We start from the raw sequence: 15,263 nt of genomic DNA, 5'->3' as shown, positions 1-15,263 counted from the left end.
TAGAGGGTCCTCTTGGTCCCAGAAGAAGGTGCCACCAGCTTTAGAATACAAGCTTCCTTCTTCTTCCCACTGAACGGGGGCCTAGTATCTGTAATACCATCCACAGGTAGGAAACAAGCCAAGTTGGGGGTTGACCACACCCCTAAGTGAAGGGACTGGGTAATTTCCTTCTCCCCACCCATCCAGTCCTTGGGAGAGCCTCACGCCCCATAGGTCCTGACTGGGAAGCAAGACCATTGCGTTCTGCTCACACCCATCTCTGCCCCAGAGTACCCACAAACTGGCCACACACACACCCTCCAGACTTCGCAGCTGTTTTTATTATTAATATTATCTTCTCCTTTAAGCATCCCTTTAAGGGTGAAATGAAATTCAACCATTTACAGAGAAAATGATTTCAGAATGTACATATTGATTTTCCTTTACAAAAAAAATAATACTATTATTATTGTTGGTGTCCTTAAATTACACATTTCCCAGGGCCCTGCCTTCTGCCTGGGTGGGTCCTGTCTTCCCACCCTCGATCTCACCTGCGCCCGCAAAGCTTCATCATGCCTGCCTCCTATAACTGCTGTGACCCCTGGGTGAACGAGGTCAGCTGGATGCCTGGAACGAACAGGCCTCCTTGGGTTTAGAGGTCACAGGCCAGTGGTTCCTGGAGAATGCGCCCACATTCACATTCAAAAGAGTTTCCCTTCATATTGAGGGTATGGTCCTGGGTCCCCTGCCCCTCAAATTCCCAGTGTATGCTGTAGTTAGATGTGAAACTTTTTAGCCCTCACCTCTCACAGGGTGGTCTCTCAGCCCACGACCAGGCCTCTTCCTGCCTGGTTGAAATGGTTATTTTCCTCCTACTGGTCTGAGAGAGAAGGCCAGCCCATTAGATCTGTGCTTTCCCAGCATCCCTGAACTGGTCACCTGTGCGCAGGAGCCCTGAAATGCCTGAAATGGGGTATCTATGAAGCAGCTGAGGTTACCAAGAGTGTGGAGTGAGGATTTCATTTGAGGGGGAGGCATCCCACAGGAGCACCCACAGGCATCTCAGAGGAATGCCCTGGCACAGATGGACCCATAAGCCTCTGGGACATCCTGACTTCTGGGGCCACCTCTCAGTCCCAAGAGGAACCAGAGAGGGAAGTTCTTTGAAGGGAGGTTTCATGGGTTCCCCCCCTCAAGGGGAGGAGTGGAGCCAGAGAGCCCCTCAGCCTGCTTCGTGCCTGTTCGCCAGAGTTGCCCCCACACCACGCCCACCGCACCGGATGGTAAACGGCTCCAGACAGAGCTGAATCAGAAGAAAGCCCTCAGGAAGCCTCCAATATGAGATCATCCAGGAGGTGCTAGGGTACCAGTGGGCGAAGAGAGGCCGAGGGGGTGGTGGTCTCTCAGCTGCATAGCCCTCTAGCTAGCAAGATTCCATTCCTCAGTCTGAAAAACAGACAGACAGACAGACAGACCCTGTACTCCCTTTAGCCCTGCTTTCAAGGTCCCCCAAAGGACTTCCTGCCTCAGGCATCTTGAGGAGCCACAGGAGACAAGACTATAGGCTCCAGGTCCTAGGGAAGAGGACGGCCAAGCCTTATACTCCTACACACACGTGAGCATCATCTTAGTACAGGGACACATGGATACAGACATGTACAATACACACCAAGCATGCACCCATGCCCATAAATATACACACACGCACAAACACGGACCATTCCACAGATAGCCCTGCAAATTGGCATCAAGGGAACGTCAGGGGCCTCAGGGAGAGGCCACCCACTCTTCCCATACACCTGCAAGTCCCGACTGTGCCTCAACCGTGGGGCAGGCAGAGAGAAAGCAGGGTCCCATGATGAGCAATCATTTGCACCCCTCCCACAAAGGTGCTGCTGGTAAGACAGAACTCTCAAACTGAGGCAGGCACATAGCAGCCCTGCTCAAAACTACATTTCCCAGTTCTCCTTGCAACTACCTGTAGCCATGCAGCTAAGTCCGGACCAGTAAGATGCTATCAGAAACAACAGACATATCTGCCTCCGGCCCTTCACAGGAAAGAGTTCACACTTCCTCGTCTTTTCATGTGAGTGGGAGCAGCCACTCTATCCAGACCTGGAAGTTGTGTATGAAGCTAAGCTGTCCGTCTTACAGGCTCTGGACCATCACCCCCTAGACTACGGAATTAAAAACAAGCTGGTCTTACTTGACCGCTGTTTACCGAGGAGGGGCTTCTACATGATCTCAGAATCTTCTCCAACAAATACATCCTGGGTCCCCACAAGGCAAATCATGAGGAATGGGCTGACATATATCACTGACCTTAAGGCCCTTTCTTGGGCCCCAGAAAACGTGTGGCCCCTTCCTTGGCCCCTAGCCTACTCTGGGGGTGGGTGGGGGCGGGGCACAGGAATGTCTGCACCTGGGATGGTGGTAGAATGGGACTGGATGCCAGCAGAGAGTGATGGGGGAGGGGAGGGAGGGAGGGAGGGAAGAAGGGGGGAGGGAGGAAAGAAGGGAGGGAGGAAAGAAGGGAGGGAGGGAGAGAGAGGAGAGAGAGAGAGAGAGAGAGAGAGAGAGAGAGAGAGAGAGAGAGAGAGAGAGGCCTCTGTCAGTCTCCCATTCTTGTCCCACCTCCTCTACTGGCTGTCCATACAGTCCCCAGCTCCTGTCCCACCCTGAGAACTGGACTCCTGGAGTCCTTTGCAAGCCGCTGAGCTGGCATCCCATGAAACAGCAATAGGAAAAGCGAAAGAGCCATCAAGGCTAGATTTGGAACTGAGAGGAAGGTTCCTCAGGCCCCCAGCAGGTCTGCTTACAGAGGCAGGGGCACCCACAGCCACTGGCACCATCCTCCCAGCCAGCAGTGACCTCACTCCTTGGGTCCAGCACTTTTGAGGAAGCTGCAAAGAGCTCTCGCTCCTGGGTGCCATTTTCCATTGCTCTCCTGGCTCTCCTGGCTTCTTGGCCGAGACCAAGAGCAGATACACTTTTCAGTCCCTCCCTGCAAAGTGGCTCTTCTTGCTCCTGGACCCAAAGGCATTTATTTACAGTGTCCTGGGAACTCCTGGCATGGCATACCCCCCTTTCCACGGCAGCCCCAGAAAACCACCTTATGCTCTCCAGGGACACTTCTTGCCCACAGCACTCTTGGGGACAAAATGCTGCATAGATGTGTGGGCTTGCTCTTCTCTACCGGAAAAGATTAATTTTTCTTTTCTGTTTTGGGCTAAAAGGCCTGACCCTTAATTCCCAGAGGGCTTGAGCAGAGAGAACCACCTACCATGACTCCTGGCTCTCTCAAGAGCCCCCAGGGATATGAGGAGGCCAAAGATAAAACTGGGGTAGCCATCACCCCAGCCTTCCCAGCCCTAGCCCTCCACTGCATCCAACTTGCCCCTGGCAGCAGGTGACCTTCCCTCGGAGCCCGGGTTCCGGCGCCCACCCTCCACAGTGCTTTTTGGCTCCCGGTATGGGTTGTCCAGCAGGTAGCGGAACTGGTCATAGTTCTTGAGCAGGTATTTGGGAGCATACATGTGCTCACTGGGGTCTGCGGGAGGGTACTCCTGCTGTGTGCCGTCAAACCAGCCCCCGGTGCGAATCAAGCTGCGGATGTAATTGAGGTCCCTCTTGTCCTCATAGTCCCCCCAGCGTGGGAAGTCGCCATTCTGAGCCGACACAAGCTTGAAATAGATGCCCTCAGGCGTGAAGCACCAGGAGCAATGCCAGCCCGCAAAGTGCAGGGGACTGCCAAGGGACCACTGCACTAGGATGTGGCCCGTGCGGTTCTCATACTGTCGGAAGTTGGGCATAGTGTAGTATTGGCGGCGGCGCAGGCGGATGCCATCCAGTCCATACACGGCCTGCAACATGTCCACAGTGCAGCCCGACACCACCTCCAGTGTGCCCGGTTGCTTCCAGAAGAAGCCGTACAGGGACTTGCGCATATGGAAGGCAAAGGGCTCCGTCCAGCCGTCATAGAGTTTGAGAAATAGCACACCATCACGCGCTGGGATCTCGTCCGCGTCGTCGATGATGAAGACATCATCAGGCCGCAGGTTGCGCAAGCGGGAGACACCATCCTGGGTGAGGAAGGTGCGCAGGTAGTCGTCTGCGATCCAGCCGTCCTGCCGGCCACCGGGTGGGAAGTGGTCCAGAAAGACGTAGAGCACCTTGTGGCGGATGTACTCGAAGGTGCCATTGGTCAGCATCTCTCGGAACTTGAGTGGCCGCGGCTCCCCGTAGGCGGTGAAGTTGGACTCGCACACCACGAAGGCATCCACCACATCGCCCAGTTCGTGGAAACGCACATCCAGCAGGTCAAACTCGTGGTTGATGTTGATGGCATTGATAACCCGCCTCGGCACCTCCCTGGGTACCAGGCGCTCCTTGGTGGGCAGGTTGGAATACTGCACCACCGTGGGCACCCCGCAGCTGGGCCCGTGCCAGCCTGGCAGGCACACACACTCAACCCACTTGCGCCTAGTGCCCCGGCTACCCGGCCGCTCTCGCGCATTCAACACGTGCCGCATGGGCCTCCGAGCGGGGCCGCGGGCCGAGGACCCCTCAGCCGCCTCGGGCTTCTCCTCCGTGCGCCCTGAAGAAGGTTTCTCCAGCATCTTGGTGCCTGGTTTGAAGCAGACGCCACCGGCTTTGGTGCGCACAAAATATTCAGTGGTGTCCTCCGACAAGAAGAAGTCCACTCGGTGCAGTTCCTCGGTGGCCTTGCTAGGGGACAGTGGCTGGAGCAAGGGGGAGTGGGAATAGAGTGGGGTCCGCAACAGGTCGGCGCCACCCGGCTCCGGACTGGCCTGGGGAGTGACAGGGGCATTGTTCCAGAAGAAGCTGGATACGAGGTTAGGGCTGAGGGAGGCCAGTTCTCTGGGGAAGGTGACATAGGACAAGGTCTTAAAGAAGTGGAGGAAGGAGATGAGGCACAGGCCGGCCATACAGAACATGAGAAAGAGCTTGTAGCGTCTCATCTTCGTCCTGCAGGAAACGGGAAGAGCAAGAAGTCAGGGCAGCCTGAGGCTCCTGTCCTAGGAAGGGGACTCGAGGGGGGTCCTAGCTGCAGTCACCTGGGAAAATGTCCTCCACTTGCTCTGTCACCCCAGCTTCTACCCTCAAAAGGTCACTGTCCCAGGCGTGGTGACACACCTTTAATCCCAACACTTGGGAGGCAGAGACAGGTCGATAGATCTTCATGAGCTGGGGGCCAGCCTGGTCTACATAGGAGTTTCAGGACAGCCAGGGCTATGTACAGAAACACACTCTCTCTCTTTCAGGCACACACACACACACACACACACACACACACACACACACACACACACACACACGACTGTCTTTACCAAGTCCCCTGCCCCTTGCTCCGACACCCAAGACCCCATCACATCTCTCTGTAGACTGCTCCTCCACCGGAAGCCACACGCTGCTCATCAAGGCTAGGCTTGGCTCCTGGAGGAAAAGGCAGCCAGGGGAAATGCTGTCCTAGAGGGTGGCAGGCTCCACAGGTAGAGCGTGGGGTGTGCAGCGGCTGCCAAGCTGCTCAGCGGCTCACTGACCCATTACCCTAGGTCACTCTTCCTCTTATATTGCCCCCCCCCTTTTTATTATTTTGGTGTGTAGGTGTGAAGGAACGAACAAACCTCTTTCAGTACATTTTCACAGAAAAATGCTGAGAGACTAGGTGGAGGACTTCCTCTTGGAAGGATGTGAGGACTACCTCATCAAGGTAAGAAATCAGGCCAAACCATAAAGGGCTAGGAAGGTGTGTTCATTACCAGCAGACACCTTCCCCCATCCTGGGATGGGCTCGTGATTTTATATTCTTCTCTCTAACAAGGCAAGTCCCCCTCAGACCTACCTCTAATGTCTATGTGTCCTACGAAGTCAGTTAAACGAGTGACCAGAGACCTGTGCAGATGGGCTGGAGAGATGGCTTAGTGGTTAAGAGCACTGCTCTTCCAAAGGACCCAGGTTCGATTCCCAGCATCCACATGGCAACTCACAGTCACTTCAGTTCCAGGGAATCTGGCACCCTCACACAGACACACAGGCAGGCAAAACACCAATGCACATAAAAAAACAAACAAATAAACAAAAAAACCCGCCGGGCAGTGGTGGTAGAGGCATGCGGATCTCTGTGAGTTCAAGGCCAGCCTGGGCTATAGAGTGAGTTCCAGGACAAGCTCCAAAACTACACAGAGAAACCCTGTCTCAAAAAACCAAAAACCAAAAAAAACAGCAAAGCAATCATGAGGTTGGCTGCCATTTGGCTGATGACATCATCATTGGTCATGTGAACTGGCCACTCTCGTAGTTAATGTAACCACATGGCAAACTGAGGGCATCCACAGAACTAAGTTCTTAGTCCTATTGTGCCTTCTGGTTACCAATCTCTCTCTCCCTCCTCTTTATTAGACTAAGGAGGCAACACCAGGTCGCTAAGATGTTTTATTTTCCTTAATGTCCTGCTTTGATTTAGCTTTGAGCTTTCCAGTCATGGTAACAGAGGTTAACAAAAAGAAATAACCCAACTCAATCACCTGCTGAGTTCTTTTAAATGTTCTTCCTCTTGTTCTTTTGTTTCCTAGCCTAGATTCCAGGGACTTAACCCCCAACTTACAGATGATAAATATGAGACAGCTCCCCTAATTTAGATAGTACTGCTTAAATAAGAGTTTCTCAACCTGTAGGTCATGACCCCCTTCACTAGGGTCACCTAAGACCATTGGAAAACACACATACTTATATTACAATTCATAACAGTATTAAAATTACAGTTAGGAAGTAGCAACAAAAATCACTTTATGGTTGTGGGGGGGAGGGTCACCACAACATGAGGAACTGTATTAAAGGGTCCCAGCATTCATTATGAAGGCTGAAAACCATTGGTTTAAATAAAAAGAAAATCATTGAGTGCTTATCATGATTGCTTCCTATCTGGATTAAAAAAATAATACAGGCCTGGTGGTGGTGGTGGTGGCGGCACACTCGCCTTTAATCCCAGAAGAGGCGACCGGATCTCTGTGAGTTCGAGGCCAGCCTGGTCTACAGAGCGAGTTCCAGGACAGCCAGAGCTGTTACACAGAGAAATCCTGTCTCAAAACAAACAAACAAAAATACAGATTTACAGCTTCAAAACAACAAAACCAGACAGGAGATCACAGAGACCCTAAGGCAGAGCAAATGATGCTTAGGCTACTGCTCTTTGAGAGATTCTGAGGTCCTACTCTACTCTGCAGGAGCTAGAGGTTACTTAAGTTTACACCACAAAAAAACAGGCCCTTATTTACATGGGGGTGGGAGAACCCCCCCCCACACACACACACACACTAGCTATCTTCTCAGAATGCATGTTGTCCTAACCTTCATCTGTTCAGATACCAGAAGGGAACCAGAGTGCTTTCCACCTCAGCTGATCCTGTGGAGGAGGCCCTGTGGAGGAGGCCCTGTGGAGGAGGCCCTGTGGAGCAGGCCCTGTGGAGGAGGCCCTGTGGAGGAGGCCCTGTGGAGGAGGCCCTGTGGAGGAGGCCCTGTAGAGGAGGCTTGGAAAGTTCTCTGCTGCTATCTGTTGAACTTATTTTCCCTGCTTTTTCATTCTTTAGCCTGCAGAGAAAACAAACCCAACCTAAACTCCTGGACTGTATCAATGCCACAGATCTCAAAGGGACATACATATTTTATTTGGTTCTGAAATAGGGTCTCACATTGTAGCCCCAATTTGGCCTTGAATTTGAGGCAATCCTCCTGCCTCAGCCTCCTCTAGTACTGAGATTCTGTACAGGAATGAGCCACCAGATCTCAGCAATCTTATTTTTTAAATGAAGTCATGCTCAGTGTGGTAGTGCATGCCTTTAAACCCAGTACAGGAGAGCCAGGGCTACTGCCCTGACTCAAACACAAAACATTAGCCAGGTATGGTGGCTCATGCCTTTAATTCCATCACTCAGGAGGCAGAGACAGGTAGATCTCCATAAATTTGAGGCCAGCCTGGTCTACATTGTGAGTGCAGGACAGGCAGGGATACACAGTGAGACCCTGTCTCAAACAAACAAGCAAGCAGCCAGGCCTGCACTCAGGAAGCAGAAGTGGGCAGATGTCTTTGAGTTCAAGGCTAGCCTAGTTTACATAGCAGTTCCAGACTGATCAGTTTTGAGACTCTGTCTCAAAGACAAAACAAAACAAAGAAAGAAACTAAATAAATCACACAACATCATTCACAACAATAAAACCAAAAATAAGCAGACTGGTTTCTAGGCATGAAGAGTTAGAGTATATTTCTTTGTTTTAGGTTTAGTATCACTCACAAATCTTACCATGGTAGACACTAAGTCCAAACTAGTTTTTTGGTGTTTGGTTTGGTTTCGGTTTGCTTTTTTAGAGACAGTTTCTCTGTGTAGCTTTGGTGCCTGTCCAGGATCTCGCTCTGTAGACCAGGCTGGCCAGCCTTGAACTCACAGAGATCCGCCTGCCTCTGCTTCCCAGGTGCTGGGATTAAAGGCGTCGTGCACCATCACCCAGCAAGAGATCTATTTCTGTCAACATGAAAATCTTTTAAATTTGTGATTGATTAAAGGAAACAACTGAGCTGGGCGGTGGTGGCACAGCACTCAGGAGGCAGAGCCAGGCGGATCTCTGTGAGTTTGAGGCCAGCCTGGTCTACAGAACAGGCTCCATGGCTACACAGAGAAACCCTGTCTCAAAGAAAAAGAAAAGAAATACATTTCCCATTTCCTTTTAAATTCCATAAAACAAGCCTGGCTTTCTTGTTTCCACTGTTTTGCTAAATGAATCACTCTACTCACAAATGATATGGGACCTAACCACTTGCTATTCATTGGTACCACTTAATTTCTCAATTAGCTTCTGGCTGTGGATAGAGATGTTTGTCCATCACTCTCCTAAAATACAGATATTACTGGAAGGAGAAATAGGATAAATAAAGACAGGAGAAATAGCCCCTTACCCAGTCTCTTTGCTACTTGTTTTTTTTTTTTTTTTGGGGGGGGGGGTTTGTTGTTGTTTTTGAGACAAAGTTTCTCTGTGTAACCACCCTGACTGCCCTGCAGCTAGCTCTGTAGACCAGTGTAGTGTGAATCCTAATTGGTCTTAATAATAAAAACCCAGAGCCAGATATTGGTGTAAATGCTGAAAGATCAGAGAGACAAAGGAGCAAGCCACAGCCACCTCTTACCTCGCCAACTCCTCAGCCTGAAAGCAGGGGTGGGGGATGGGAGGATGAGCTCCTGTCTCTGCCTGCCTTATATTCCCCTCTCCACCCAGCCATATGCTTCCTACCTCCACCTCCCGAGTGCTGGGATTGAAGGTGTGTGCCACCGCGGCCTGGCCTCTATGGTTAACTAGTGGCTAGCTCTGCACTCTGATCTCCAGGCAAGCTGTATTTGTTAGAGCACAAACAAAATCACCACAGACCAGGCTGGCCTTGAACTCAGAGATCTGCCTGCCTCTGCCTCCCAAGTGTTGGGATTAAAGGTCTGTTATTCCACAGTATGTGATGGTAGATTTGTCACAAGAGGAGACAGACACCAGCATGCCACTATTAACTGAACTCCACATTTTATTTGGATTTTATGCTGTTATTTTGGTGGGGTTTGGTGCTGGGAGTGCATCCCAGGGCCTCCAGCATGTTAAGCCTGCATGCTTTCCACACCCTTAGCAGAGAATATATTCCTTCCAGAGCATTAGACTGCAGACAAGCTTGCGCAGGGAGGGCCTGGGACAGAAACCTGGCCTTTGGCATCTTGGGCCTTTCCCTAACAATGTCCCTGTTGGGGCGGAGGATGTAGCTCAGTGATTAAGCATGCAAAGCCTGTGATCAAGCACAGGATCTCAGGAAAAGCAAAGCCTTCCTTTCTGCAGCTTGCTTTCACGGTGTGGGTTCTTTTCCCGGTCACCTGCCCCCACTCTACTGTTCTCTCGCTTCCTGAGGCAGCAGGGTGGAACAGCAAAGCTCCCTGACATTCCGAACCTGTCTTCACATCTGAGACCCAGGCATGGAGTTTCTGGTGCACAGTGGGTGTGCAGTCAGCTTTCAAATGTTCAAATGCTCCAGGCTGGAAGCCTCCAGCAGGATCTTCTCTTAGCTCTGTGGTCGTAAGGCACAGAGAGCATGCTCAATCTAGAGTCCAAGAGGCATCTCTTCCGCCCAGGGAACCTGCTCGGTGATACATGGTTGGTGGGAGCTGGCCTCAGAGGCATCACTCTAGGAGGGTCCCTGAGCAAGCAAGCAAGGAATAGCCCAACTGCTAGTCCTGAGAGGCAGGCCAAGGCCTGTACTGGAGACACAAGGTATGCTTCTGTCTCCAGTTTAAATGCCTGCACCCTCAGGAGCCGAAGTGGGGCCTGCACAGCTGACTGTAGGCAGGAAAGACAATCCCGGTGGGGGCCTAACCTCGGCTAAACATCAGCTATGCCTGAGCAGAGATGGGGTCATCCCCACTGGTTTGATGGTGGGGATGGACATCTCAAAGGCGGGGAGGTTCATTTCTGCACAGTGCTTTTCAGTCCCAGTCTGGAGAAACAAGACCGGTAGTTACACAAGGCTAGCAAGCAGAGCAGAAGAGACCAGGCCTGATGAACGCAGGAAGACAGAGCTCCAACCTGGGCTAGACTGAGTGTAAGTGTTACAGATCTGAGGGGAAAGGATTTCCCCAATGCACATATTACAGTCCTTAGGAAAAAGGTTTCCCCAATGCACCCGGTACAGTCTTTAGGGGAAAGGGTTCCCCAGTGCACACAGTACAGATCTGAGGGGAAAGGTTTCTCCAATGCACACGGTACAGTCCTGAGGGGAAAGGGTTCCCCAGTGCACACAGTACAGATCTGAGGGGAAAGGTTTCTCCAGTGCACATGGTACAGTCTTGAGGGGAAAGGGTTCCCCAATGCACACAGTACAGCTCTGAGGGGAAAGGGTTTCCCAATGCACACGGTACAGTTCTGAGGGGAAGCATTTCCCCAATGCACATGGTAAGTTCTGAGGGGAAGCATTTCCCCAATGCACATGGTAAGTTCTGAGGGGAAGCATTTCCCCAATGCACACGGTACAGTCCTGAGGGGAAAAGGTTCCCCAGTGCACACAGTACAGATCTGAGGGGAAAGGGTTCCCCAATGCACCCAGTTCAGATCTGAGGGGAAAGGGTTCCCTAGTGGAAATGTTACCACTCTGAGGGGAAAGGTATCCTGGCAATTGGGAGCCTAGGAATACCACAAAGTCACACCACACAACAAACCTCACAGAATAGACTTTCTGGGAGAAACACAAGAGCAGCCTGACCTGGGAGCCCCGGAGCAGCTGGGTCGGTTTGACCTAAGTCCACTTGATACAAGTCAAGTTTGCTGCTGGGAATTATGGGACTAAACATTGAGTCCCTTCCACGTACCAAGTGGAACCCAGGTGGGATGACAGTCCACCCAGGGGACATCCAAGGCTGGATTTTTTTCACCTTTCACATTCACAGCTTCGTGTGTTTCAGGGTCCAACTCTATTTTTTTTTAGTCTTGACTTTGATCACTGCCTCAAATACACTTTTTGGGATAAAGCAGCGTATGTATGAAATGGAATAAGCCAGCATTCGCCCTCAGTTAAGTCTCTCAGCCTTCCAAGAGGTCACCATGACCACAGCTTTTACAGATGGGGAAACAGACTGGGGAGGATGACAGGACTTTCCCCAAAGCACCGTGACAGTAAGTCACGGCTAGAAAATGACTGCAGATCCCTAGGTCAACTTGTCTCTCTCAAGAGTACAGGAGGACAAGGTACAGTTAACACTCTTGGGTACACTGCGCCCTGCTGGATGTTTCTGCCTCTGTTACCAAGCTTCACGGAGGCGTGATGCCGCACACCAGCTACTGTCCTGAGCATGCCGTGTGCAGAGCCCCACACAATCTCAACACAAAGCAGGTACCCGTGTCTCCCCCACGGTAGAGAGGAGGGCACTGTAGCCTGAGGGACAAACTAACTTGTCCACCGTCAAAACACAACTGCTCGGCAGCACACTCGATTCTAAAGGGCCAACAATGGCATTTCAGGCAGCAGGGAAGCTCTCTTGAGCCCTTTCCATCTGCCAAGTTGAACTCAAGTAGGACGACACCGTCCAGCCAGAGAACACACAGTGGACAGCCAGCCAAGGCCACCTTAGCCCGTATCTCTGGGTGCCAACACCTGGCCAAGCACTGAGGACCCTCAGAGACAAACCCTGCCCACAGGGAGCTTGCTGTTGGTGTGGGGCAAGTCACACAATACTGTGCAGGATGAAGAGTTCTGACCTGGGAAGTAACAAAGCAGAAGTAAAGGACAGATGGGGACAGGCACAGACTCATGGGGTGGCCAGACGAGCTCCCTGAAAAGGGACCTGATGGGTCTAATGACCGAATCACTGGATTAAGGAACACCTGGAGAACTAGCCATGCATTACCTCTGAGCATCTAGAGTATTTCTGGAGGTGAGGAAGGGGAGTGGGAAGGCTGGGGGAAGAGGGGTACCACCCTTATGGGGGAAGACACTCTCCAATGGAAAGGGGGTCTAGAGGGAACACAATGGCAGAACCAGAGCAAGTTCCTCCCTTCTCTTCTTGCTGACCTCGGGCTCCAGGGCTTAGAGCAACAGCTTCCTAAGTTCCTCATCTTTTGGCTTCAGACTGAGACTCACACTACTGGCTTTGTGCTTCCGTGGCTCAGGCTTAGACCAAACCACCCAGATGCCTCCCTGGGGCCCGTGAACCGAGGAGAAAAGGAAAGTAGGACCTAGCCAGAGCATGCGGGGCTCAAGGCCATGGTCAGGGGTACAGATCAGGATGCAAGATGGTTCAGAAGGTAAAGGAGCTTGCCACCAAGCCTGATGACCTGAGTTCGATCACTGGGATCCATATGGTGGGAGAGAACCAACTCCTACAAGCAGCCCTCTGACCTTCATATGTGCTACGCCACCTCCCGCCCCCCCCCACATACACACCCCATAAACTGGCTTCTAAGGTGGTACAGGGAGGGCTGTGGACAGATGGGTGGCTCTGACGAGGGTAGCGAGGAACGGTCAACTCTGGGAGATAGGCAGATTAACTGGATGGGAAATGGACTGGCTTTGGGTCGCGGCCACTCTGCATCACCATCTACACGAGGCTGGGAAGTGACCTGGGCGGGGGCTCCCAGAAGCATGCCTGAAAGCTTCTTACCCTCATTCTCCTCAGATAAGAGCGCCAGATATGGGGAGTACAGGCCACTGTCACACAACTGCCAGAAAGGGAGGCTCTGGAGGAGTTGGGGGACACTCCCCTACTCCTGCCTTGCTTCTCAGGATGCACCCGGCTTGAGCCCCTTTGGGAATCTGGGATCCCCGGAACTGCATGAGACCCAGTTTCTACTGCTCAAATACTCGACCTCCAGAGAGCTGGGCCACTGTCCTTGAGGCCCAAGCAGGCAGCTCTCAGAGAACAAAGTCCTTGGGCTCTTCTTCTGCAAGGCTGACCCCACAGCTCAGAGGCTACGCTTAAGTCCGACTCAAGCCAGGAAAATTCACCAACAGTTCCCCAGGGGCTCCCGGGAACACTCTCAAGGTGTTCACTGTCACTCACTCAGGTGCAGATGGCCCCATCCAAACAGCTCTGCTGTTTGATCATGGGAATGGCCTTGGGCGTGTCCATCTGCTTCTCTGCAGCTTCATTGTCTCGCTGGAGCCAAAGAGAAATCCACACAAAGAGCCTAGCGCCATGCAAGTGCTCCATCCACCCTGGCTCTTCTTAACCTGTGATTTGTCCCCATCCTGGCAGATAGACCGCCTCTGGGGAGGGGGGGATGGCAGAAACAGGGCTCTCACCCAGGCAGGTGCTGTCCTATCTCAAAGCTACGAGAAGCAGAGTTTGGGGCTCTGTTGTGGAAGCCCCACAAAGCCTTAGCCTGCCGAGACAGGCGTGAGCTGGCGAACGGCTCTCTGCTCCAAGAGAACCCTTCTACCGGCTGCATCCTGCCCCTGGGGACTGGTCCTCCGGGCTGGGTGGGTAAAGGGTGGAGTGAGCTGTTTCCTGGGCATGGGAGGCTGAGGCCAAGCCAAGGTGTCAGTGGGAAGTCTTTCTCTCCCTCTTCTACCTCTCCCTTCCCCACTACCCCCTTTTCCTTGGCTCTGATGGGAAGGTGACAAGAAAAGGAAATCTGATGAGCCAGAGTCCCATGTCTGTAAGTCGAGGTTCTTCAGACAGATGGATGGATGAACAAGAGGAGGAGAGACGGGGGATTTATTGGGAGAATTGGCTCACGTGATTTTGGAGGTTCATCAGTGCAATGACGGGCCTCTGCCAGATAGAGAGAGACCCTACTAGGCAGCTGTGCGGTCCAGTCCAAGCCTAAAGGCCTCAGAACCAGGGAAACCTGGTGTGATTCCCAGTCCAAGGCTGAAAGCTGGAGAGTTCAAGAGCAGATGGAGTGAGCGCTGGAGTCCCAAAGCCAGAGAGTCTAGGGTTCTGGTGTCCAAGGGCAGTCCTGGGAGAGAGGAATTCGCTCTCTGGCTTTTTGCTTGCTCCAGGACTCTATTCCATTGAACACTATCTGCCATGCTGATGGCAGACCTTTCTACCCCACCTCTCTCCTCCAGAGACAGCCTCTAGGCACTCGGAAGTCATGCATGGCCAAGTGTTTCTTCATCCTATTAGGCTAACACCCAAAATTAGCCATCATAATGACCCTGCCATGACCTCAGAGTCAGGCTCAGCTTGAGTCTGGCTAGTACCCTCTGCAGGATGTAACCAAGTTCATGCTCAAGAGCCCAGCCAAACACTTGACAGGTGTCACTGGGATGATAGACGTACCTATGGAACTCTCCATGGTCCTGAGCTGGCCTGAGCTAATCAGGGTCCTAGTTGGGAACTGGGATGTCTCCCACTCCCCCCGCCGCCCAGCTGGCCTTGTCCTGGCTCCTGCTAACCAGCCTCTGCTATAGTTCAAATTGCTCATGACCTAGCAGTCATTCCCCTGTATGATACCCAATGGCTCTGTCTCCCTCTCTTCCTTGATGCCTGATCTCTGGTGTCTCCAGCTCTGGGCTAGCACTGAGGTCTCCAGTTCTTCCAATTAGGAGAAAGGGCCAGATTCCACCATAGAAGAGAGATGAGCAAGTCAACAGCTGTAGGCAGTATTGGGGTGTGCATGAAGTGGAATATGGAGGTATCCCGGGTTACCTCAGACTCCATCTGCAAAACCCAGCTCAGAAACACCTCAGGAATGAACCCCCAACACCTCCATCTGCTCTAAGAGCATCTTGACTTTGAGCTGAG

General features: G+C 52.2%; 1 protein-coding gene across 6 annotated transcripts in view; it reads right to left on the bottom strand.

The window, feature by feature from the left end:
- Window positions 1-300: 300 nt before the first annotated feature.
- Window positions 301-15,263, bottom strand: part of Mgat3 (beta-1,4-mannosyl-glycoprotein 4-beta-N-acetylglucosaminyltransferase) — a 51,820-nt gene continuing 36,857 nt past the window's right edge. For 4 of the 6 annotated variants that reach the window (XM_076556357.1, XM_076556358.1, XM_076556359.1 and 1 more), the window contains exon 2: window positions 301-4,968. In XM_076556357.1, the coding sequence (XP_076412472.1) occupies window positions 3,351-4,968 (1,618 nt within the window). In that variant the 3' untranslated portion in view covers window positions 301-3,350. The other 2 variants (XM_042264847.2, XR_013046508.1) reach the window with 2 other exon arrangements.

This window comes from Peromyscus maniculatus, chromosome 20, assembly GCF_049852395.1.
Source record: "Peromyscus maniculatus bairdii isolate BWxNUB_F1_BW_parent chromosome 20, HU_Pman_BW_mat_3.1, whole genome shotgun sequence".
NCBI lineage: Eukaryota > Metazoa > Chordata > Mammalia > Rodentia > Cricetidae > Peromyscus > Peromyscus maniculatus.
The sequence above is the reverse complement of the archived record's forward strand: the minus strand, read 5'-3'. Positions and strand labels throughout refer to the sequence as shown.